Here is a 25,339-nt window from a genome sequence, read left to right as displayed (position 1 = left end):
GTGGAAACATGGTAAGCCAACGAGGACTGCTGCATGTGTGCAGAAGAACATAAATATAAGGTGAGGGGTCGCCCAAATTGTTTTTTGTTTTTTTTTTAAATGGAGCTTATGGAAATGCTTTGAGGAAGATGTATCGTGAAGTCTGGTTGATGGACACTCACCATCACAAAATGCCAGGTGGAGGTGGATACGCTGGTGGTAATATAAACGTGTGTGGGAACACCACTGTGGGTGAAGAGGGGGCTGGAATCCTGGAGGATATGATCCATCATGTAGTCGTATTTAATTCTACTTTTGATTGACAGAAATGAGGTAAACAGTTTGATAGAGGCTTGTATTTGTTCATCCATTTTCATGTTGCAAAAACTTAATAAAACAGATCTTTAAAAAAAAAAGGAAAAGCAAAGGCACATAAAGAATGACAAGTTTAGGAGAAAAGTGGAGTTTAAAAACACAGCCTTGATTGACACCTTTGGAAGTACTATTTCATGCTATTAAGTAGATGATGGGCATGTTGAGTGACTTGTTTAAAAAGTCATTATCATTCGTAGACAGGGAGGATCAGAAGTATATTACTAAGTAACTTTGGAGCAGACCTTGTCTGTGCATGAAGTCATGATATGATGGCACATTTTAGTGGGATCAAGTTGAGGAGCACAGTAGTACACATTAGGCATCAATAAAACAGTATTTTTTATAGTGCAGCTTATCACCCAAGAGGGGATCCAGGCGCTGAGGATCTGGGGCCTTAGTTGAAAAGCCAAGTCTTGAGCCCCTTTGTGAAGTCAGCGATCGAAGCGGAGGCTCGAAGGTGGAGTGAAAGGTCGTTCCAGGACTTGGCAGTATGGTAGGAGAAGGAACGACCTCTGCTACAGATGTGGAAATGTGTGCAAGGGAGGTGGAGCGATGGTTCCTGGTGGGAAGGTGGAACGTCAGGCGGTGGTTGATGTAGGTAGGTCCAATGTTGTGGAGGGCTTTGTAGGCTAGAGTCCTCAGCTTGAAATGGCATCACTTCTAGACGGAGCGGGGGGGCAGTGGAGGAATCGGAGGTGGGGTTGTGCTGGTATATGTGGGTTTGAAGAGGAAGGGTGGTAGGCAGATACTCTGTGTTAGTCCTATGAGGAAAGAAGGGATGCACCCTGGATGCCGATGTGGTGGAGTATGGCGATGAGAGTGTGGTGGGAAACGGGGTTGATGGCTGCAGGGAGGATGAGGAGTGTCAGGGATGCAATCTCACTTCAGTCAAGAAGGCATCTCATGTCGTCAGTTGCGGTGATCATGGCAGTCTCACTGCTGTGGTTGGATCGGAAGCTTAGGTGGAAGAGTTGAAATCGAAGAGACTATACTACAGCACCAACTCAGAAGAAGGCTCAGTCACTGTGAGTAAAATTAGGAACACATATTACAGGTGGTGGTTTCCAGGTCTACAAAGTGCAAAATGTCAGTCGACAATATTGTATTAACGTTACAGGGTTTAACAATTTTCAATCAATGGAGATTTCGACTTACCCAAATCAACTGCGTCACGTATGGATGAAAATTCAGATCCCGCAATGAACAGCTTTGCTACAAACAGAAAAACCAGGACCGTGAATCATTTTTGCATAAACCACATAAAGCACAAATACAACAGTGGACAGGGGTGTGGAATTCCTAAGTCTTAATGCCCAGGAAATATTGTATGTGGTCAGGGACAACTTGCCTTTATTGTTTTTTCTTCTGTCCACGGGGCGAAATAAGCCCTGCAGCAATAGCCCTTTGGTCTGTCAATTTACACTGCCACCATATGGTTGAGGGAACGGTGACTGTTTGCTGTGGAGGCAAGATATGCATCCCTATGTATAAGATGTTGAAAATGGTATATATTGTTCATTAATGGAACCCATTACTATTAGGAAATTCACTGAGCTGCAAACCGAATATGCATTACTAATGTTGGTTCCAATATAAAAATGTGTAAACATGTTTGCAAAATGTAACACTTTATGGCTATTTATAATCCTCCTTCATTATATGCAGTACAAAATAATCAATCCTACTTTAATTAGACGACAGACTTGGAGAACACTGGCGGCAGAAGCTCAGAAAAGTAGTTAGCATGGGCAAGTCTGCCTCACTGACACTGAACTATCTCACTTTTAAAGAAAACATTAGCCAGTGAGAATGGATTAAACCAGAGGTCGGTCACTCCTTACATTAAAAAGTCAGGTAAGGTACTTTCCCTGCCAGACCCTAGAGAGCGAAGTGAGATAGGGTAATCGTCAATGATCTTCAAGACTGTTGCCATGGGTGTAGGGACTCCGTTTCAAACTTCATGCTCTTTTGCACCAAGTCGATGTGAGCTCACAGAAAATGTTTTTTACACATTATTTAAAACCTTCTGTAAATAGTCCTGTAAAACACTCATGCTTTGGAACGGATGTATCTTTAATGTTCATTTTTCTTAAACTTTTTTTTAATGAGTTTCCACGGTGCATGCATATAACGACTTACAACGGTCACCCATGTCAATAAATATGACTGATCAATTGAATTACATTGAAACATGGTCATACACGCGAAGGAGCAATATATAATCAATGACAGAACAATCGCAATCTTTAATGTGCTTTGCCGTAGCTATTTATATAGGGTCTGCTTCGCTTGTCCCAAGGAGGGGCATCTAGAGACAACATTTAATCAGATCATAAAGATTGTGCTCTTTGAATCGGGAGTATTACAAGCTGGGGGTCAACTACTGTATTCTATAAATATGTAAAGCCATCAATAGGAGAGGCTTTTAGGTGTAGCGTACGTGGGCTGTTTTTAGGATTGCTTTAATAATATTTATACAGAGCACAAGGAATTATTTTATGCTTGGAATCAAACTGTAGTTTGTGGTCATAGAAGTATTTTTCTAATGTTATTTAAAATTTGCATGGTATAAGCTGATAATAAAATGTTGCTAGAAGCAAAAATGGCTGTTTGCTTTAAACATAAAATGTACCCATAAAATATTTGCAACTTGAAAAATTACTGTTACAGACAGTTTTGCTAACTAAGCGGGCAATTTTTACGGACAACATAAAATAAAATTCTCAAACGCACCATTTGGTTAAACTTATTTGATGTATGCCAATACTTAAAAAAGAAAATAATGGAGAAGCAGAATCAAGCCATTATGGGCAACTTGTAAAAAAATTAATTAGTTGCCACTTTCTTAAGGAAAATCATAAAAGTGCATCTATGTGTCTATGAAGTTTTTCCTACTTTCTGGAATCCATCAAAATTCACAGAAGTATGCCTAGAAATCTGCAACAGTTGTTAGTTTTCCAGGCACACTCCAATCAAACCTTTGTGAATTCCATTTCTGCATGAAAAAACATACAACCATGTATTTGCTCATTTGAATATCTGCTATGGAAGTGCAATTTCCTGTGTTAAAATAGTTTTTTAGGTCTCGCGACCTATCGATGTGCGCAAGCGCATCGAGCGGAGCGAGAATTCAAGTGGCAAAAACATCGGCAAACTAAGGGCTTTCAGCCCCGCGGTTTTCATGAAGTTCACGTGAACAAGCACGCGCATTCAGGGCCAGCCCAGCACATCAAAGGGCTTCTCCTCCCCTTTCATGGCCGGCCGCAGGCCGGCCGTACTCTCAGTTTCCCAAGCCCGCCCCCATCCTCCACGGATCTCCTTTCACCATGCCTGCACTCTATACAGCCCAGCACATCAAAGGGCTTCTCCTCCCCTAATTATTCATGGCCGGCCGCAGGCCGGCCGTACTCTCAGTTTCCCTTGCCTTGCATGCAGTGAGAGGAAACAACCCCCCAAGACCCACAGCTCAAAATTGTTTAAGAGCTGTACATAATATCATGGTTTCAAAACTAAAATTTCACAAACTGTATATTACCTTGCCCTGTACTTTAAATATTCAGGTTCAAAAAAGTGTTTGACTTCGGATTTCTTCCTTGGGTTTACCCCGGTTACCTGCATATTCTTACTTATTGTTCCTATTCCTCTTTTCTGCCGCAACATGTATTTTAGTACAGTCTATTTTTTTACTAGGGTTCTGACATTACAGTATTTTAATGTGACACCAAATGCTTCTATAGATTCATTATAGTTCTCGCCTCAGAGAGCCACACCTCCTCCTTTGATGTATTAGTTTCATAACTGTGCATTGCATTCCAAGCCTCGTTTTGAGCCACTTCTTGAAAGCGCATTCTTGCTTCGGACAGTGATGGTCGCTCGCTCGGTCTTTCACAATACTGGGGCACGGACTCCAGAAGACGCACATCAAATGATCTAGCTTACTGTGAGTAATCTACCCATCTTGGCCTCTTCTTTCAGACGCTGCTACTCCGGAGTGAGTAATAACAATGTTGGTGTATGCCTGGTACGCTTTCCTTTTCACTCGTCATTCATTTGTGATGGAATACATTTTAATTATTTTTCTCCTGCCATTACAGACTTAAATTCCAGAGCAAGAAACAGAAGGTTTTCACCCAAAACTTTGGGGCGTGCATGCGCACTTGTTCATATAGGACTTTGAATGGTTATATCAATCCCTTGTCTAGAAGGGGCTTTCAGGTACACTCCTTTGGATCTTTACATTAATTACACAACATCGACTACCATTTTTTACTAAATCGACTCCATTAACTTGTACAGATATCCCCTCCATTTTCGATATCCTGAGCACTAGCGCCGCCAGTGACCATGAAGGATGCTTTTCCTGGACACCGGAATGAGCCATGGCAAACAGTCTGAGGAAGACTCACGCCGCACTGTACAGGAGGTATCGGTTATTGAACCATGGACTGCTGAAAAGTGCCTGCAATTCTGACCGCAGCAGCATAGGCCCCTCCCCAGCTCTGAGCACTTAATCACTAGAACGGATGGTGGCCGCTGAAGAAAGCAGCTTCATGAAAAGGAAAATAAAATCAGGCCATAATGCACTGAATTGAAAAAGATCAAACTACGCAACTACTTAAAAAAAATGAGGACAATCAAATGTAGGGTGCTAGTAAAATCCGAATCACAGCCTTAAACGTGACTTTTAGTCTGCTCTCCCAATGAATTTCCACTGTTTAACTTCGTCATGGGGGGGGGGGGTGTTTAATATCGCCACATCAAAGGCATCAATCACCCTCCCACAGGCTTCCCCAGCGCTGCCCCGCCCCCTGCTTCACGGCCAGGCCATCTGTTCCCAGCAGCAGCATTTCTCCTGCGCCAGGCCACATCAAAGGCTCTGTGCCACTTTCACCCACACAGCACCACTATCACCCACGCAACACCACACTCACCCACGCAACGCCACTCACACACACAACGCAACTCATCCACTCAACCCCACTCATCCACTCAACGCCACTCATCCACTCAACGCCACTCATCCACGCAACGCCACTCATCCACGCAACGCCACTCACACATGCAACGCCACTCACCCACGCAACGCCACTCACACACGCAACGCCACTCATCCACGCAACCCCACTCATCCACGCAACCCCACTCATCCACGCAACGCCACTCACACATGCAATGCCACTCACCCACGCAACGCCACTCACCCACGCAACGCCACTCACCCACGCAACGCCACTCACACATGCAACGCCACTCACACATGCAATGCAACTCACCCACGCAACCCCACTCACACACGCAACGCCACTCACACATGCAACGCCACTCACACATGCAACGCCACTCACACATGCAACGCCACTCACCCACGCAACGCCACTCACCCACGCAACGCCACTCATCCACGCAACGCCACTCATCCACGCAACGCCACTCATCCACGCAACGCCACTCATCCATGCAACGCCACTCACCCACGCAACGCCACTCACACATGCAACGCCACTCACCCACGCAACGCCACTCACACCCACGCAGTGCCACTTTCACCCACACAGCACCACTTTCAGACACGCAACACCACTCACACCCACGCAAGCCCACTATCACCCACGCAACGCCACTCACACCCACGCAGTGCCACTTTCACCCACAATGTGCAGTGCACAATAGGTCTCGCAGTAGGAAAGTTGGAGCTATTGGTTTTGTAAATGACAAAGCTCTTTATGTTTTTAAAATGAAAACAAAAATAAAAGGCATCGTTATTTGCAATTGTAATAGCTCCAACTTTCCTACTGCGAGACCTATTGGCAACACCAGTGCTTGTCTTTTTTCCCCTGGGGGGAAATATTCCCACACCCCAGATAAACTCCTTTATCTACAAAGGTTTTTGTGGTTGTGCTCAAACTCATTAAGTATTCTAGTCTTAAAACTACCACCTCCTTCCAACCAATCAGTAGATTTGCCTACACTAAAATCTTTTTGTAGGTAAATCATTTTATGCACGCAAAATAAACGTTTGCGCATGTAAGACAAACTGACATGCATAATAGTTTTAAGAATTGGGCCCATAACATTCAAACTCTAACAAGCCCTTGCAGAGGTAATTTAGTTGTCAAATGTAAATGGCCAGCTATTTATTAATTGTTTTGACAAACACGGGAACTGATGCACAGTGAGGAAATGATTTACTCAAGATGATTTACTCAAGATTTACTCAATGCAGTCAAGTGGAAAAGGTATATTGTGAGCGGTCTCGTTGATGCAGCCCAGCACCTCGGTTGCCAGCTGAGCTAGTATAATCTGGGGTTATTTACAATAACATTTTGCAGAAAGTACATATATCAGAGCAATTCACAAGGGTCTTCCTCAGAAAGTTAAATAACAAACAGAGCAATGGTACAATTAGAATAATGATATATCGTGAAATCTAGCTGAATTCTCACATAATAAAAATGCTGGCATATTCAGAGCGCTACCAGGATTAGAAACCTAGCCTAAAAATAATCCCATTCATAAACAGAGCTCTGCATATGCAGAATCGGACTATTTAAAGAATTAACATAAATTGATTGCTTTTATTTTCCAAGTCCAGTATAATCAGTAAGGTGACATAATCAGAGTCCAGGCATACACAGAGAAGATTTTATCAAAGCTCTCACATAACGCGAACCTGTGATGAAACATGACATCCTTATGGATGTGTGAGGGCAACAAGAAACAGTCTAGTTGACTCTCCCTTATAATCTATCCAGCACCTAGACTTTCCTTATATGTATAAGGAACAGTGATCCATCTTTTTTAAACATAATGAGAACCCAGCCATAATTGGACACTTTTTTTTCTGGAGATGTAGATTTCTGAAGCCTTGTGTGCCCGAGACAAGCAGATGAGTTATAAAATTCCACACCCATTGTGGACATGTCCAAATGATATCTCGTTAAAGACTCCGAAAGTCCTGTAATTTACTTCAATATAGAAAAGAACTGCATACTAAAAGCACTAGCTAAGAGAGGGTACAGTTCAGGACCAATGAACTCGGACACTGAATGTAAAATCCATATGAAAGATTCACATAACTTCAATGTATACATTGAGTTATATTAACATTTAGAAAACTCATGGTAAGCTTGTGGTTAAACATACATAGCATTAAACACAGTACAAAAATATCAATTTATAAAGACCATTCTTTTAATGCAGCTGTGTTCTGCCATAGGATTGATTCCAGGAATGGTGTAGATTATTCAAAGGCATTAGCACTGTCAATCTGTATTGACTGTATTCTGATGTTCGATTTGTCTCAATTATTGGGCACTCTGGCAACATTACTCATTTGGTGTATTTTGTATATTGGGTATACCTAAACCTAGGGATAGCATATACTGTGTTTCATCATTACCAGCAGAGTATCTACAAACAAAACTTTACTAATGTGATCCGTATTACCAAGTGACTGGGCAAGTAACTAACAGATACTGCATGCAAATGACTTCCTTTAGATCACTGACTACAAAATATAATAGTTAGAGAACTCTGTAGATATGCAAGTTGATACTAAAAGGAGCACCCAAGTAGAGACATGGGGCCTGATTACCAAAGCGGTGAATCCGCCACCGACAGCCTGCCAGTGGGGGAATCACCGCCAACTTGCGGCTATTCTCCACCCGCCAAATTAAGATGGTGGCGCGGTCTGTATATACTCTGCTGGTAATGATGAAACGTAGTATATGCTATCCCTAGGTTTAGGTATACCCAATATTAGTTTAGGTGCTATGGCCTCAAAGGCTTTCTCCTTGGCAGCGAAACTGGAAGATATTCTCAACACTACTAACTGGTCATCTGACTCCACTTTTTAAAAGTTTTATTTTAAACCAGTGTCCTCTCTGGCAACTATAGGGGTAGATCTGCTTTAAAGTAGCCTGATACTTGCCTCCGAGCCCTGCCATAGAATTAAAAATGTCCTAGGTATCGTAACGGAAAGTTTCAAATCTTTTACGGACAAGGAGGTGAGCATTTAACCCATCCAGGACTTCTTATATTTGGAAGTCAGTCCCACCCTGACAGAGGTGCAATGCTATCTATGATTGTGATATCTTATATAATGCACAGATGCATGCCATTAATGGTTGTAATGTCTTATGCCTTATAGAGTATTCTTTTTTTTGTAGATGTAACATGATGAGTTATATTACTCTGCTGTACCATGTTGGTTGATTATGGATGAATTTGTTATGGGATGACAGACAATTTGTATTTTTGCAATACATAGCATATAATACAAGTGTAGCCATAAAAATGTGGCACAACATTAGAGTATTATGGATACTTTGGCCTGTAGATTCCTGTTAGATTATCCCCAAGCACCAGACTGGATCTTGAAACTCTCACACAGTAAAGCTCATCGATACACCAGTAGGTGGCACTGCAGCTCGGCGATGACTTCCAACCATGCAGAAGTTACCAACAGAAGCAAATAAAAGAGCCACCGCTGCGTGCTGAAATCAGTTCCTTTCTTTTTGCACCTTCAGACATGGATCTGGAGCTCTGCTCCTCTCTTTCTTCATCTGTTGAATAGACTTTCTTTCAAATTTCCAACCAGTGCGTAAAGAAATAGGTCTCTCCCAAAACGACAGGATTTAAACGTGCCAGGACTACCTCAAGCAAATGTCTGTAATAGACTTGCACAAAGTAAGCCTTTGGTGTTTGAGCTCGGGTATGACTCCATGTCGTGTGATGAATATACCCTCTTGAATCCGAATGTGATCCATGAGCGTGAAATGAAGCTGTACGTCAACGAACACCAGAAGAAAGCACACAAGTCTCACTTAAAGTTGAGAGCATACCCTTGTTCCTGTTACAGAGGTCCTTCACACATTAGGTCGTCATCTGGATTAAAGTCTTTGGGTTAGTCCAAGTCAAAGAAGAAACACAAGAAAGCCAAGTGGGACTCGTCCCCATCCAGCCATTCTCTATACCCAGAGAAGTCCTAAGGGGGTCAAAGTGCCACTCTTTCTTGCTCCTAATCCAGCAAGGAACCAATTCCACAACTGGTCCTGAGGCCCTCGAGTTTCCTAGGTCATTGACAGTGCCACAAAAAACTGATGCCTTTAGAGAGGCCGGTTGGGTTATGGCTGGTGGATCGATCCTAGTCTTACTTCGGTGCAGACCTTTGCCTCAACTTCAATGCTGGCTCGACGCTTCCAGCAGAGGACCCTGTACCAATACTGTTGTCAGAATGCAAGCCAAACTAGTCTTGGCTTTGACAGAGGTTGTGTCCTTAATCCCCTTTAATGCACCTGTTCCCCTTACAATCAGACTCAGGCAGAACACTGCCTCTGAAATAGAGCAGTCCTTCAGCACTCCATCAGCGTTTTGGATCAGAGTTTGATCAGTGTCAGACAGCCATCGGAGAGGACAGTGGAGATGATTGGGATGACTGGCCCTCATTGTGATGACAGCAATCTCTACATGGACTTTCAAGAGGCCAGGCGTCTGGATACTTCCCCTGACACAGGACTGATATCCCCAAACCCTTCCCACCAAAGGAGGAAAGTCCTTCTTTTGCTGTGCTGATTAGATCGCTAGCTACGGTTTTGGACCGATTAATGTAGAGGTGACAACAAATGTATTAACAGAGGTGTAACAGCCTGGGCAGGCTTCTTCTAGGCCTTTGCTTCCAATCAAGTAGGCCCTTATTGATATATTGATGGGTACTAGAACAAAACTTTGTTCTTGCCCTCCTGTGAACAGAACAGTTGCCAGACACCATAGTACAAAAAGAACAATTGGACAGAATGCAGAAGAAGTTCATACATTCCCCCTCAGTACAGAGATTGCGGCCTAAATCCCTTTGCTCCCCATGCCATTCCAATTTGAACCTAGCCATATGCAAATCAGTCTTGGTCCTGCTCCCTATGGGAACAGTCCAGCCCGAACTGCCAGGCCAGGTCCTCCCTGGACTAGAAACAAGCACCCTAATAACGGTTATCAGGTTTCACTCTTCATCAGCCAAGGTAGCTTGACTCCAGTGGCATAGAGAGCACAGGATCCATGTCTGGACATAACCGTCCCACTCGGGATAACAAATGCAAAAAGAACAATTGATGGACAGAATGCACAACAATATCTTACATTCACCCCATTGCAGAGATTTGGGCCTAATTCCATCGTTTTTTGCTCCCCATGCTATTCAATTTGAAAAACAATGGATTTAGGCCCAGATCTCCGTACAAGGGTGAATATTTGACATTGTGAAGCATTCTGTCCATCAATTGTTCTTTTTGCATTTGTCACACCAAGTGGTATGAAGACGCTCATACTGGCCCAGCTTCTGTTTGCTCTGGATCCAGGCAACTGGATGGCAGCCCTGAACCTGCAGGGTGTGTATTTTCTTATAGCATTGCTGCAGAACTACCAAGGTTACTGAAGGTTCAAGGTAGGCCAGCAGCATGTTCAAATTCCTGTGCTCCCTTTCTGCCTCACCAGTGCCACTCGGGTGTTCCCGAAAGTGAAGACAGAGGTCGTGGCACACCCTCCTGGCAAAATGGGGATACCAGTTTTCCCCTACCTCTACCACGGACTGTTGAGGGCAGGCTACCAAACTTAATCATAGACCACCTCCAGACAACAGTAAAACTCCTGACATCGTTGGGGTTTACAAATGACCTGCCAAAGGTGCATGACTCCTTCGATGAAGCTCCCTTTCATTAGAGCCACTGCAAATACAGCCAGTTCAGGGCCTCCACTCTGACAACAAATCTAGGGCATTTGAACTATGATATCAATATTTCAGCCTTGGTCCTGGGACTCAGTGAGGGTGGCTCTGAAGCTTCTTCGCCTCTTGGGCACCTGCATCCTGTTCATTGGTTATGCCTGGTGGCATATTGTGGCTCAACAGTGGAACCTAAAGTCTCAGTGGACCCAACACCAAGGTAACCTGTCGATTCCATCCAGGTTTCAGACGCGACTGCAAAAGATCTGCAGTGGTGTATGCTCAACTTCCTTCCCACACCAGAGCTGAAGGTGGTGATGGATGCATCACTGCTGGGCTGAGGATGTGCCCTGGGGGAGGTGGAGATCAGAGGACTCTGGTTTCTGGCAGAATTCCAACCCCATATCAGCCTATTGAAGTTGCTGGCCATTCACCAGATGCTAAAGGCCTTCCTGCAGTCTATCAAAGGTAGGATAGTACAGATCCTCACGGACTATACCATCGCCATGTGGCAATGCAACAACCATGGAGGTATGGGGTCCTGTGTCGAGAGGCTGTCCAACTCTGGAGTTGGCTCAGACATTGGGGCATTTTCTTGTTCATGAACCATCTTGTAGGATTTTTCAAAACTAGGGCAGACAAGCTCAGCTGATGGATCACTAATAAAAGTTTCACCCAAAAATGGCACAAGGCATCTTCCAACAATGGGGGAGATCCCTGGCTGGATCTTTTCACCACAGCTGAGAATACACGTTGTCAAAACCTATGTGATCTGGAGTTTCTAGAAGACTGTCTCTGGGAGATGCAATCCAGCAAGAGGGGAGCACAAGACTCATGTACGCCTTTCCTCCGTGACCTTTCCTGACCTGTGTTCTGAACAAATCCAGAACGACTGGGCAAAACTCATCCTAATGGTTTGGGATAAGGCCAGGCGAGTGTGGTATTTAAAACGCCTAGGAATGTGCATCTGTCCCCCAATAAATTTTCAGCTTCAGGAGAATCTTCTGTTGCAGGGCTCTGCACCCATGCCTGCACAATCTCCACATCCCTGCATGGAGACTAAGCAGCAGGAACTGACTGTAGGATGTTATCTTTGCTCCATGGTGCCCCTCTACAAAGTCCATTAACGCTGGGCACTGGGACACATTTGGGCCTGGTTTATTGTCTGGAACACAGACCTTGTTACAAGCCGAAGAGTCAGATGTCTTGTTTGTTTTGTCTTTAGCCCAGCAAGGTCTTGCAGTGGACCACATTAACGGTTATTTGACTGCCTTTTTGTGTTTGCAGGACCAGTCCTCCTTGTTTAAGAATCACCTGTTGCAGTGAGGTTTCGAAAATGTTTAACACATGCTTCCCCTAAAACACTTTGTGATGCTACATTTGGAATCTGTATTTGGTCCCGACTCTTAGGTCCACTCCCTTCGAGCCAGGGCCCACCTACTCAAGGAGTATTCTGATGCTTAAGAATGTATTTTTTTTTCAAAATTACTTCAGCTTGTCTTGTGGAGTAAGCTTCGTGATCTCTTGGTGCAGCCACCCTACATCACCTTTTTTCCCCACATAAACTGGTAAGAACCAGAGCAGCCTCTTTCCTCTAACCCGCATTTTTACTTAATGAAATCAATCACCCTCCCACTGTTCTTTGCTTGCCTCCACCTTCAAAAGAGGACAAGAGACTCCATTGGCTGGACCCTAAAACAGCATTAAGCTTTTACACGGTTTGCCCCATAGACCACTGGGTGGATAATCAGTTTTATGTGGGGTTCTCTGGAGCAAAGAAAACTAAAGCTGTGCAGAAAAGGACTTTGTCAAGGTGGATAGCCCTCTGCATCAAGATCAGCTATGCAATGGCCAAGAAGCAGCCTCCAGAAGGACGGAGGACTCATTCCAGCAGGGTCAATGTTGATACTACTGTGTTGGTATGCAGAGTGTCTGTTCGACATTTGTCAGCCGGTGACGTGCTTCCATACACATTCACGAAGCACTACCACCAGGTCTGATAGAATAGGCATATTGACTATTTTGGCGTTTTGGTTTGAGCCCATTCCATAGACCCTCCTCCCTAGGAACTATATTCTTTGGTATATATTCCAAAAGGTTCTCGAATCTGTAGATAGAAGTATCCACCAAAAAGTTACTTACCTTTGGTAACGCTCTTTCTGGTGAATATTCTAACTCCAGATTCCTCACGCCTGTCTCCCCGTTCTGTGGAATTGTCGTTTTTTTTATTTCTAAAAAGGTTCCAAACTAGAGATCTGCACACTGGTTTTTTGGCTCTACATCTGAGAGAACAGACAGTCAAGAAAGAAACTGATGTAACCATGTGGAGCTACATGGCTCCACATACTGTAGCGTGGGAGCACTGCTGTGTGAATGTTTCTGGATCTAGCCTGGTGCCTGGGGATATTCTAAAAATGAGGACTCCATGGATAAATAGAGTATCCACCAGAAAAGGCGTTACCGAAGGTAAGTAACTTGTTATTTTGGTGTTTCTGCACCAAATCCCCTAGTCCTGGTATTTACCATGCATTTTACCCCTAGTAAATTGAGGACTCAATGGATAAATAGAGTATCCACCAGAAAAGGCGTTACCGAAGGTAAGTAACTTGTTATTTTGGTGTTTCTGCACCAAATCCCCTAGTCCTGGTATTTACCATGCATTTTACCCCTAGTAAATTGAGGACTCAATGGATAAATAGAGTATCCACCAGAAAAGGCGTTACCGAAGGTAAGTAACTTGCTATTTTGGTGTTTCTGCACCAAATCCCCTAGTCCTGGTATTTACCATGCATTTTACCCCTAGTAAATTGTAGCAGGTTTTCACTATAAAAATTTACCCAAGGAAATACTGAAGTGAGCAGTCTTTGCTGTGAAATTAGTAAGTCTGATATGCAGCAACAGACGTTAGTGCTCATACTGACATTTATTGGGACACCCATAAACACAGCCTAAATTGTTAATCCTGTTTAAAGTTGCCATGATTAATACCAAGAGGGGTAGTTTTGAAACTCTCGTTTCAGTTTTACTTCAGAAAAGGGCTGAAGTAACTCCCCGTTCCAGGATGGGAAAGGGAAGAGATCATCTTAAACTTGTTTGTGGTTTCGGAGAAGAAGTTTCACCATGGGGGAAATGTTCTCTCTATGGAGAAAATAAAGGAAAAACAAAACGTGGATTTGTACATCGGGCTGCTTGTTACAGTTCGTAGTTGTAATCTTATGTACAAACACACATTAGGGGGGAAAATGGCAAGTTGAAAAAAATATCACATGACATTCCCAGTCGTATGCCTGGAAAACCGCACCTGGCGCAGCTCTCCAGGTGAACTACTTGAAATGGTTGTGAACTGTAATAAAGTGTATAAGTATATTCAAAGTAAAAAGGGTTAATCTCTGCATGTGTTTTTATACTTTTTGTGAATGGGGCCTTCCGAATTCAGTTACTACTTTACTAACCTTCAAACTGAATTATTTTCACTAAAGGTTGGTATCCAAGAAACAATTTAAAGAACCCGATGTGATATAGCACTATAATTGGTCTTCGTGGCTGCTAGACACTAACGTTTAGTCAGATGTGCTTCTACTCCTTAACTATCCTTCATTCTTTAGGCAAATATTTAAATAAACTTTTAATCACCCTTTTATTAACGACAGAACAAAGGTGAAGTACGCCCTTTTACACGCAAACTTAAATCCCTGTGCTCCCTAGCAGGCCATGCACGCCTCCTCCACTCAAACTCAATCTGACCTCTGTAAAAAGTCCTTCTTCCAATCCCTTACTCTCCCATCCTTTCCCTGACGCTACCTTATTGCTCTGCTTCCCATGCAGTCGCTCGCCCTGAAGTTCAGCCATCCCCAACCCACTCTGCTAGCTGTCAATATAGCTGCTATTCCCAACTTCCACCACCTTCTCTCTGCCGCCCTACAGCCTTCACTTTATAGAGTCCTTCTGTTGTGCACATACCAGTGCCCACTCCATAGTCCTCCCTGTAATCGATCAGCTCTAGCACTACAAAGTGCTCCTTTCGTTCACGTTTCGTTTGATATAAATCCACATTAATATATGGTTCATAAATGTGCTGAAAAAAGCAATTTACGTTTGAACGTTTTCATTACTTTGGACTTCCCATTTTGCTTAATATTGCATGCAATTCTTGTTGTATGTGTATTGCATAAGGTAAGTGCATATATATGTGGTAATGACTTACAAAGGTGATAAAGAGCCATTGCCATAACTGTACATCAAATATGCATCAGTACAAAAAAAAGTATTTTCTTCTTTCGGAAAATAGTCTTTTCTCCCAAAATCTACCAATTTTAACACATCTTGCAAGTGCTGCATCGACAAGTCCTCTTTAGTTAGGTGTAAGGTTTAAATGTACATGTAGGTAGAGAGAAGTATGATAAGTGCATTCCTTAGCCTCTAGGGCTTCCTCAGAACTCCCAATGAGACTGATTATGACAAATGTACATGTCATGATGACCCAGCAGACTCCGAGGCTTTGCTGCGTATCACCAGCTTTTGAGCGAGACACCTCTGTACGCATTTATTTGACTTCTTTGATCAGTTAATCATGCAAGTATTACACACACATACGTTAGGGCTTTTTCTCCGGGAACACGCCTAGGTTAAACCAGCAAAACAAGCTTGGTGAACCCGCCCACTACATGCAACGGCTTCCCTAGAGGCAAAGTGGAAGGTAGACTGTGGCATCCAGTATGACAGTGCATACCAGATCCTTCCAGCTACAGGCACTTTTATTCCTTCTATTCTTATCAGTAATTGAAAAAATAACAAGGGCCATTTTGTCCTTACCAGTAACTTTCATTTCTTCCCTTTCTTCGGGGTTAATTGTTTCTGTAGCCTGAGCCACACTACATTCCAGGATGCTTGGCGATTCCTGCAAAAAACATCACGGTAAATTTGGTTTCTCCGATTCTCAGTAGCTGTCTTAAGTCATTCGAAAAAATAAATAAATGGAAAGAACCAAAAAGAGAACCCATCGTGACAAAAGGGTCACAGCCTGATGGCGTGGCGTAGCTTCCCAAGCAGACTTTGATCATTTGGATTATGTGCAACACTAACTGCATACCAATTAAGAAGCAAGCCCCCATGGCACATAAAACGCTCCAATGCCAACAGAACATGCAATACAAAGTGTGCATTTTATTTCGGAGGCGTAAAAGCGTACATTGAGATCCAGTCTTCAAAACGTGCACGGCTCAAACCAGACTGGAAGCTCAAAATCTCTTTTTTTTTTAAAGAAACTACACAGCTTATTGCTTATTTAAAAAATTAAAGCAAAAACGAAAGCAGCTCTAACATAGGAGCACCCCACTATCACCCTGCCAAAACTGAGCACTTTTGAACCCAGCCCTGTGTCTACTGCATAAGTGTCCCCAGGCTGGGATCCACTTGAGTGGTTAATATATCCTCCCTTCTTACAAAGTTAAACATACTCAACAAACTAAATCAGCACGCCGCTCAACTTTGCCAACTTCTAATCTGTCACGAGTTATCCATTTACTGGCTTTCTTCCAGTAATGAGAAAGTCATTCTAGGTCACAATACGACCATGTAATAGGAAAATACTGCTCCATGGCCACACACGCCGTTCACCTATTTGACAAGTGCAGTCACTGATAACTGTATTTCAACCCTCGCAATTGAACGTGAAGACCATTCTCGAATTAAACACAAAATATGGATAGTCGTTTTGTGACCTCTGTTTGTGCAAACAGGTCCCAAAGAAGGGTTTCTGGGAGGTTTTATTTTGCAAATAAGCGTATTGCTCTAGCAAATACCCCAGCACTCTTTGCCAGCAAAAGCCCTTGGCAAAGACAAGTCCTGCACCACTAACACCGCACCTACAACCAGTCTACATAATATTCACCCAACACAATTATTGATCAGCTCGGAGCACAGCCAGCATTAAAGTAACTCTCAATGTGGTAAACCATATCACAGTAAGGACACTACAAAGGTCTTGAAATACAGCTACTAGAATACCTGGTGAATTTATGGTAAGCTTCAGCATGATCGACATGGTGGAAAGGCCATGAAAAGATGTGGAACCTCTCCTAAGCTCAATAACTGTATGCCCACCACAATTTACATTGGTATACAATAAGCCTGGACTGCTCTTTTTTCTCATCCAGCACACATCATACTTTCAGTCTACCTTTGGCACAGCTAAAGGAGATACCTGTAACCGCCAAGTTACCTCCTTCCTCCATATCTAGTATCCATCACAGCTACCTTTTGGAATGTCAATCTCACTGCAATTTGGCATTACTGAGACCAATACCCTGTGCATTAAACTGTAGAAAGAAGCTTCTTCCCAGTAAATCAATAATTTTACTTACTCCCAAATCGTCTTAATTTGTAGATGGTGAAAATCCCAGGAAGTGTGCAGTGACTTGCATGAGCACGGTAAAATGTGTACAGTGCTCAGGGAGTGATCATTAGTCCCGGCCTTCAAACCAGGTACTTAAGCACAATGCTGCCAATCTGCACTCTGATTGGATTAGGTGTGCAAGTATTCATAAGCCATAGTTTGTCCTGCCAGGTCCCTTGCTACAAATGTCTATGCCTACAGTAACAGCGTGGCTCTTGCTACCAGATATGCCTGTAACACAACATATGTAGATTGCTTGTCCCTTCAAGAGCTGTGCCCAACTGGACTGATCCATCTGAAAAAGGATCAATGGGGCACATATCATACCAGAAAGTAGATACTCTGCTTGCCTTAAGATAATGAGATCTAGAACTAAGAATAATAATTCAAGGTTCTGTGTGAAATTCAGCTTTAAATGTAAAGATGATAGGACACAATGGGCCATATGTAGGTAAATGGCATTTACCGAATCGTAAATACCGAATTTTACCGATTTGGTATTTACAATTCGGTAAATGCCATGTAGGTAATAATTTTTTTTAAATGACTGAATCGGTAATATTCGGTAATTACCGAATCGGTATTTACCAATTCGGTAATTGCCATTGATTCCTATGGGCCTCAAGGCCCATAGGAATCAATGGCAATTACCGAATCGGTAAATACCGATTCGGTAAATTTACCGATTTGTCAAGGGGGACAGGGTGTCACTTTGACACCCTGTTGCACCCCTGATTCTGGCTTGTGTGCAATGTGACACACATACATGCCCCTTAGGGCATGTATGTGTGCCACATGGCACAGGTGTACATGCACAGATGTGCATGTACACAAAAATTCGTTATTTACCATGCCATTGTATTTCATGGTAAATAACGAATTTCTAAGGGCCTGTGGCACTGTTTCCAGTGCCACCTACATCCCATATTACCGATTCTGCACATTTACCGATTCGGTAATTTACCGATTCGGTAAATATACAGAATCAGCAATTATCTGGCCCCCTACATCTGAAACTACAAATACCGGTCGGTAACGGCCTAAATCGGCCGTTACCGACCGGTATTTGTCCACCTACATATGGCCCAATGTCTTTTGCTCACATCTAATTGATTCCAATTGACCCTACTAGGACTCCAAGGGCCAGATGTAGGTAAGTAACATTTACCGAATCTTAATTACCGAAAATTACCGAATTTTACCGATTCGGTAATTAAGATTCGGTAAATATGAGGGGTTGGTATGTAGGGAATCCAGATGTTCCCTTTTACCGAATCGGTAAAATTCGGTATTTACCGATTCGGTAAATACCGAATCGGTAAAGCCTATTGATTCCTATGGGCTTCAAAGCCCATAGGAATCAATAGGCTTTACCGATTCGGTATTTACCGAATCGGTAAATACCGAATTTCACAAGGGTGCAGGGGGTGTCACTTTGACACCCCCTGGCACCCCCTAAACAGGATTGGGTGCTATGTGGCAGGCATACAAGCCCTAGGGGCAGGTCTGCCTGCCACATGGCATAGGTGTGCATGCACACATGTGCATGCACACCGGAATCGGTATTTTACCATGAGGTTGGATTTCATGGTAAAATACCGATTCGTTAAGCCCTTTGGGACTCAGAAGAGTCCCACCTACATATCAATTTTACCGAATCGGTAAAAATACCGATTCAGTATTTTACAGAATCGGTAAATGTACCGATCGGTAAATTTACCGATTCTGTAAAATACAGGGCCCTACATCTCAAATTGCATTTACCGGTCGGTAACGGCCGAATTCGTCCGTTACCGACCGGTAAATGCCTACCTACATCTGGCCCCAAGGGCTGCATTCCAGTGATACAAATACTCTTACGCTATGGTATGGTGGTATTGAAAGTCGACTTGGAAAAGATTGTATTTAAAGAGTTTGAAGTCAAGAAACACAAATAAAAAGACACAAGATGACTTCAGGGGTTGATTACTTACAGCAGGACTTTTGTGTGTCCTTCAGGTCACAAGTCAAAATCACTGAAGCACAACGAACAAAGAACATAAAACCGAGCTAAAAGCAAAAACACAGTCTTTGATCTACGCATACCGGCAACTACAAAAGAAACTAAGTTGTCCAAATTATACACACCTGCTGAAAGTAATAAAAGCTCAAACCTTACCAACCTTGTCATACGCATTGGCCACCTGGTGTGGCAAAGAAGCAGGGCTGCTAAACAGCCTACAAACAAAGGTATACAAGGCAGTCCTAAACCTACCAAATTCGTCGGCTCCGGCACAGGTCCGTCTAGAATTTGGCCGTCTAAATCAGAAGTTTCGCAGTATGGGAACCTTTGTGAAACTCTGCCATAAAATACGTTTGTCGGAAGCCAACTCATTGGACAATCTGTGCTGGAAAGAAATCGAAACCCAGCAGAAACAGCAAGTTTCAAACAGTTGGGGAGGTTACCTGTCTCAATCCCTAAATTGCATAGGAATTGAAGAAACTTGGGACACGAAGCCAGATAGATCCACCTTTGATAAAATTGTAAACAATGCGGTAAAATGGGAATCCTACCTCGAAGACAAGATAAATATCGCAAAAAGACGACACGGGTGGACTGTGATTAATTCATATTACTGGATAAAACCACAGACCTACTTAGAAAGTCACTTTAACAGTTTGTTAAAACAAAGATATATAAAACACCGACTAGGTCTACAGTTCTCAAAGGACTTGCTACCAGCCTGGAAAAATTGTCATACTGACCCCCATTGTCGTCTATGTGGATACCGAAATGAAACCCTAACGCACTTACTATGTGTGTGTCCGGCACTTAAGGACCTGAGGAGACGTCTTTTAAAGAACATTTTTAACAAATTGAACATTCGGACTTGCAGGCAAGCCGTAATTCGATGGCTAGATGGATCATGTCCTATGTTGGCCTGCAGGGGGGTCAAATTTATGATGAAAGCCGAATCTCTCTTACAGCAAGCTGACCATGGAACTATACCTCCAAACTGAAATGTTGACACTTACTTTGCCACTTGACAAACCGTTTTAACTGCTAAAAATTTTTTTTTTTTAAAGTGTTTTATTTCCTATGACGGTCAATATGCATTTTTGTAATGATTTTTAATAATTTTATACAATAAAATTGACTTTGACTTTGACTTTGACACTGAAGCACAACTTACCCCTCCAGCTTCTGGGTCAACAAAAAACATAATTGGCATCATTAAGCTAGTGACAGTTGTAGTGTTAAGCTGTAGCATAGCAGAAAATGCAGTAACAAGTGCTGCAAATATATTATAATATGAGCATCAGCGTACCATCCCGTATTTCTTTATGCAGTAGCACTATTTTTAGGATACACTTTCATGGTTAAGAAACTGAAAGCGGGTTACTCTGCAATGGCGGCCTCTGCATAGTCCTGGAATAGGTTAGTCTGTAATATTAGTGTCTATAGTAACCTTTGGTTGGTGGAAAATGTCAGGCTAATAAATTAGATTGAATGGAGGATAAGATGCATAACCAAACAGCGTAGATGAATTCAAGGAATCTGCGTTAAGGAAGGAAGGGTGGAATTAAGGAGGCATATGCTCATTACTTAATACAAAATTCGAAATAACACATTGCATAAAGTTTAGACACGAAAGCAGGACTTTCCAGGGGATCCCAAGTAATGTCTTTTAACATAGTAGAAAGATCTCCCTTCCTCTTTCCAGCCCTTCCCCTTTTCCTTCTACTGAAACTTGTTCATCAGCAAAAATATGTTTCAGAAACCAAACAAAACCTTTTTCTTATTTTTCCTTACCTGAAGCAATTCTGGACTGATCTTTAAACTCCACTCATCTAAAGTTGTTCGTATGCAGTCCCATAGCTGTAAAGAAGAAGTAATATTTTTGTTACAATCATTGTAGGTCAATAACTGTACTATATGGGAGAGATCCACGGAGAGCAATCTAACAAGCCATGGCACACACAGCCAAGCGAATTTAGTAAGAATACAAGTTTGAAACTGTAAACAAAATTGTCTACGGTGTTAAACATTATACAGGATAATGGGCAGATTACAGGTGTTTGGCAGTACAGCCAGTGAGGGAGTGTGTGGGGCACCCATCTGTGGCCCCGGAGATGGGATAGGGTCTCTAGAACATAATAAGGCTTGTAAATAACATACAGCCCCAGGGTCTATGAAGGCTGGGGGGAGGGAGGGGGGTGGAGTGGGGAGGGGGTCTGCATGGTCCCTCTCCTTTTTAGTTCAATTTGGCCCTGGGCAGTGGGGTCCCCGGGACCTAATAAGGCATGAGGATGGGTCTCTGTTGGACCCCTCCCCTTTTTAATTGAATTTGGCCCACAAGGACGGGGTCCCCGTGGCCTAATGAGGCTGGTGAGGGGTCACCCCCCCTCAATATGTGTTTGCTTGGTGGGTGCCCCAGATGGGCACTGGGGTACTCACCTATAATGTAGAAAGAGCCTGTAAGATGGGGTCCCCTGGGGGGAAATAGCCTTGTGGAGGGGGACCTCTTCCCCTTTTTAATGGAATATGGCCCAAGGGGAAGGGGTACCTGGGGCCTATTAAGCCTCTGCGGGAGGGGGGGGTCAACGCTCCCCCTCCCTTTTTTATTGCAATTTGGGCCGCTGTAATGTGTCCCTCGGGTCAATTAAGGCTTGGAGAGGGGGCAATGCCCCCTCCCCTTAACCCTTTGCCTGCGGGGGTTATTCCCCCGCTGTGCTGGGGGGCGGGGGGCACGCACAGCGCCCCAGTGCTCATGACGAGCTGAGTTCGCCATGAGCCACGGTGCTCGTGTGCTGATGATGAGCTGAGCTCGTCACGGCCAACCGTTTCCTTTGAAAGCTCAGCACAGAAGGGGAATTATCCCCGCTTGTGAGCGTTTTAACGGCCATGACGAGCTCAGGTCGTCATCAGCACACGAGCACCGAGGCTCATGACGAGCTGAGCTCGTCATCAGCATGGGAGGGGTTAATATATATATATATATATATATATATATATATATATATATATACACACACACACACACACGTTTTGACCCTGGGGGACAGTGTCCCCATGGCCCGAAGACTAAAGCCAAAGACTGTGTGTGGCATGGAGTTGGCAGCCTGCGGGCATTGGTTGCCTATGGTGGGTTCGCCACAGGACCTAACTCAACTGTAAGAGATGCCTTTTTTGATTAAGAGTCAGGGTTAACTCGGGATGGTTGCTTGGAAATGTGATTTCAATTATTAAGGCTAATGATAGCACATACACCGTATAACTTTTTTACGTGGTGTTAGACCAGTAAATTTTAGGGTGGTCTTCCCCAAAACATTTCCCTTCTCTCCCCTAATTTGATAAAAAATGTTGTTGGCCTTGATACTCTGAACACTTTACCACTGCTAATCAGGGCTATTGTTTTTGTGCTCACTCTCTAAAATATGATAACATTGGCTTACACCTAATTGGCATATTTAATTTACTTACAAGTCCCTAGTAAAGTGGTATACAACATACCAGGGCCTGTAAATTAATCGCTATTATTGGGCCTGCAGCACTTATTGTGCCATTCACTACATTATATAAAAAAAATGGGCAACCCAAACAACCCTTGAGGGCTTGGGCAAAAATCAATGATCAGGTATGTATGCCTTCAAGGGACTTTATTTCACAATATTTTGTCTCTTTACCAGAGAGTTTCAACTTATGAGGGTCAAATGAATAGACACCTTTCTTTTTTGTAAAATAATTCCTATTCTTAATCAATTTGACACCATTGAATCTATGGTAGCGTCTAACTTTGTATAATTTAGTTTACTCCTACAATGTAGTAAGTAAACTTACACATGCTGTCAAAGTAGTCATACAAAAAAGGAAAAACTGAGAGGGTGTATATAGAAAAATAGATGATTTTATCTTGGTCAAATGAATTACCAAGATAAAATCATCTATTTTTCTATATACACCTTCTCAGTTTTTCCTTTTTTGTATGACTACTTTGACAGCATGTGTAAGTTTACTTAATACATTGTAGGAGTAAACTAAATTATACAAAGTTAGACGCTAACATAGATTCAATGGTGTCAAATTGTTTAAGAATAGGAATTATTTTCCAAAAAAGAATGGTGTCTATTCTTTTGACCCTTATAAGTTGAAACTCTCTGGTAAAGAGACAAAATATTGTGAAATAAAATCCCTTGAAGGCATACATACCTGATCATTCACTAGATTAGCCACTTAAAACCTATCCCGATCCGCCATTGCAACCTGAATGGAGTTTGAAACTGTCAATTCGACTTAGGAAAATAACCCCCTTTCCAAGCCTTAAACTCCCCTTTTATTACATGTCGCCTCTAAGGTAGGCACCAGGTAGCCCATAGGGCAGGGTGCATTGTAATTAGAAGGTTAGATGTGTACATTTGAGTCATACATGTCTTAGTAGTGAAAAACTCCTACATTTGTTTTTCACTACTGTGAAGTCCAACTCTTCCATAGCATAATATTGGGTTGCTTTATACCATTTAATAAATGCTAACTTTTGATTGGGAACATGTAAAGATTTCATGTTTGGTGTCTGACAAATTGTAATTTAAAATCCTCTTTAATGGTAAAGTCGGATTTTAAATTACAATTTTGAAAATGACACCTTTACAAAGTGTTTTTTACAAAAACGGGGGTTTTGGTCCAAACAACGGTCAGGAGGGGCCTATACAACTGTTTGTATAAAAAAGGTCCTAACCGCTGACTCAATGAGGCTGTTTATTGATTAAACAGACTAAGACCACTTTATGATTCAATTGGTCTGAGTCTTTTTTTTGCATATAGATTAAAAAAAACTTTTACAAAGTTGGCATTTTTCTGCCCTAACTATTATGTGCCTGCAGTCTGTTCATGGGTCACATGACTAGGTGTAGTTGGCAATTGCACTTTGTTTATTCCGCCCACACAGAGGGATTAGGTGGGCCTGGAAGGGTCATCACTGGCAGAATGAGTGGGAAGCTAGGCACAGTGCCACTTACAACTCAATAGGATGTGCCCTGTCTTCATACAAATAACAGCCACTGCATTGTTCCTTTGTTAATGCAGCCAGCATGGAGCCAGGACAGAGGAGGCAGGAAACTTCAACCACTTTAAAGGGCCTTCTCTAGAATTTCTCTAAAGAAGGCAACAGGTATAAAAATCGGACTCTGAGACTCGCTCTTCAGTTTCCTTTCTGGAGAACTGCCTGCTACTGCGGCCTGTAGTGTACTTCATAAGACTGCTGTGCTGCACCTGGGAGGACTGCCTTTGTGACTGGAGCCTGCCTTGAAGCTTCAGAGGCCTGTCCTGCTGTTTGAGCCGTGTGCCAATATAAGGACCCAGAACTCCAAGGGCAAGTTGACAGGCCTCCTGATCAGAGCCGCAGGGACAGAAAGGGCCCCAACCAACTTGAACTCGCACCAGAGTCCTAAACCATTTCTCCACTCACCCCCAGAGGTGCCTCTCCAGTCCTGAACCCTTGGTGGTGGTGTTAAAGGTGCCCAAATAGCCAAAATCCAAAACTTGGGACTGAAAATTGTTGGCTAAAAACTGCCCGAGAACTGAGGGGAGACCAGGATCTTCCTGTTTATCTATCTGATCAATGTGCATCACCAGTCGGCTTGACTTTGCAGCAGGCCCTGCCACATACTTCTCCATTGAAGCAAATCCTGTTCAGCAGTCCTTCACAAAGGGATATCCGGCCTCGATGAAACTCTTGGATGGATCCCCACAAAGGCCAGAAAGACGGAAGCTCACGCACTCATCAGCAGCAGACACTACTATGGCAACGCACTCTATGCAGGCGTTAGCCAGAAACTCGTCGGGAAACTGCAGAACATTCAAAACGCCGCAGCCAGACAAGTCCTCAACATCCTCCACAATG

At 43.1% G+C, this 25,339-nt stretch overlaps 1 protein-coding gene across 1 annotated transcript in view; it reads right to left on the bottom strand.

Annotated features, from left to right (window-relative positions):
• GCLM (glutamate-cysteine ligase modifier subunit) overlaps nt 1–25,339 on the bottom strand; it is a 72,278-nt gene that overhangs the window by 39,734 nt on the left and 7,205 nt on the right. The window contains exons 2-4 of the mRNA XM_086957927.1: nt 21,253–21,318; nt 15,878–15,962; nt 1,510–1,566 (exon numbers count right to left, since the gene is read on the bottom strand). Coding sequence (XP_086814053.1) covers nt 1,510–1,566; nt 15,878–15,962; nt 21,253–21,318 — 208 coding nt within the window. The remainder of the gene's footprint in view (nt 1–1,509; nt 1,567–15,877; nt 15,963–21,252; nt 21,319–25,339) is intronic.

This window comes from Lissotriton vulgaris, chromosome 1_1, assembly GCF_964263255.1.
Source record: "Lissotriton vulgaris chromosome 1_1, aLisVul1.2, whole genome shotgun sequence".
In the NCBI taxonomy this organism is placed as follows: Eukaryota; Metazoa; Chordata; class Amphibia; order Caudata; family Salamandridae; genus Lissotriton; species Lissotriton vulgaris.
The sequence above is the reverse complement of the archived record's forward strand: the minus strand, read 5'-3'. Positions and strand labels throughout refer to the sequence as shown.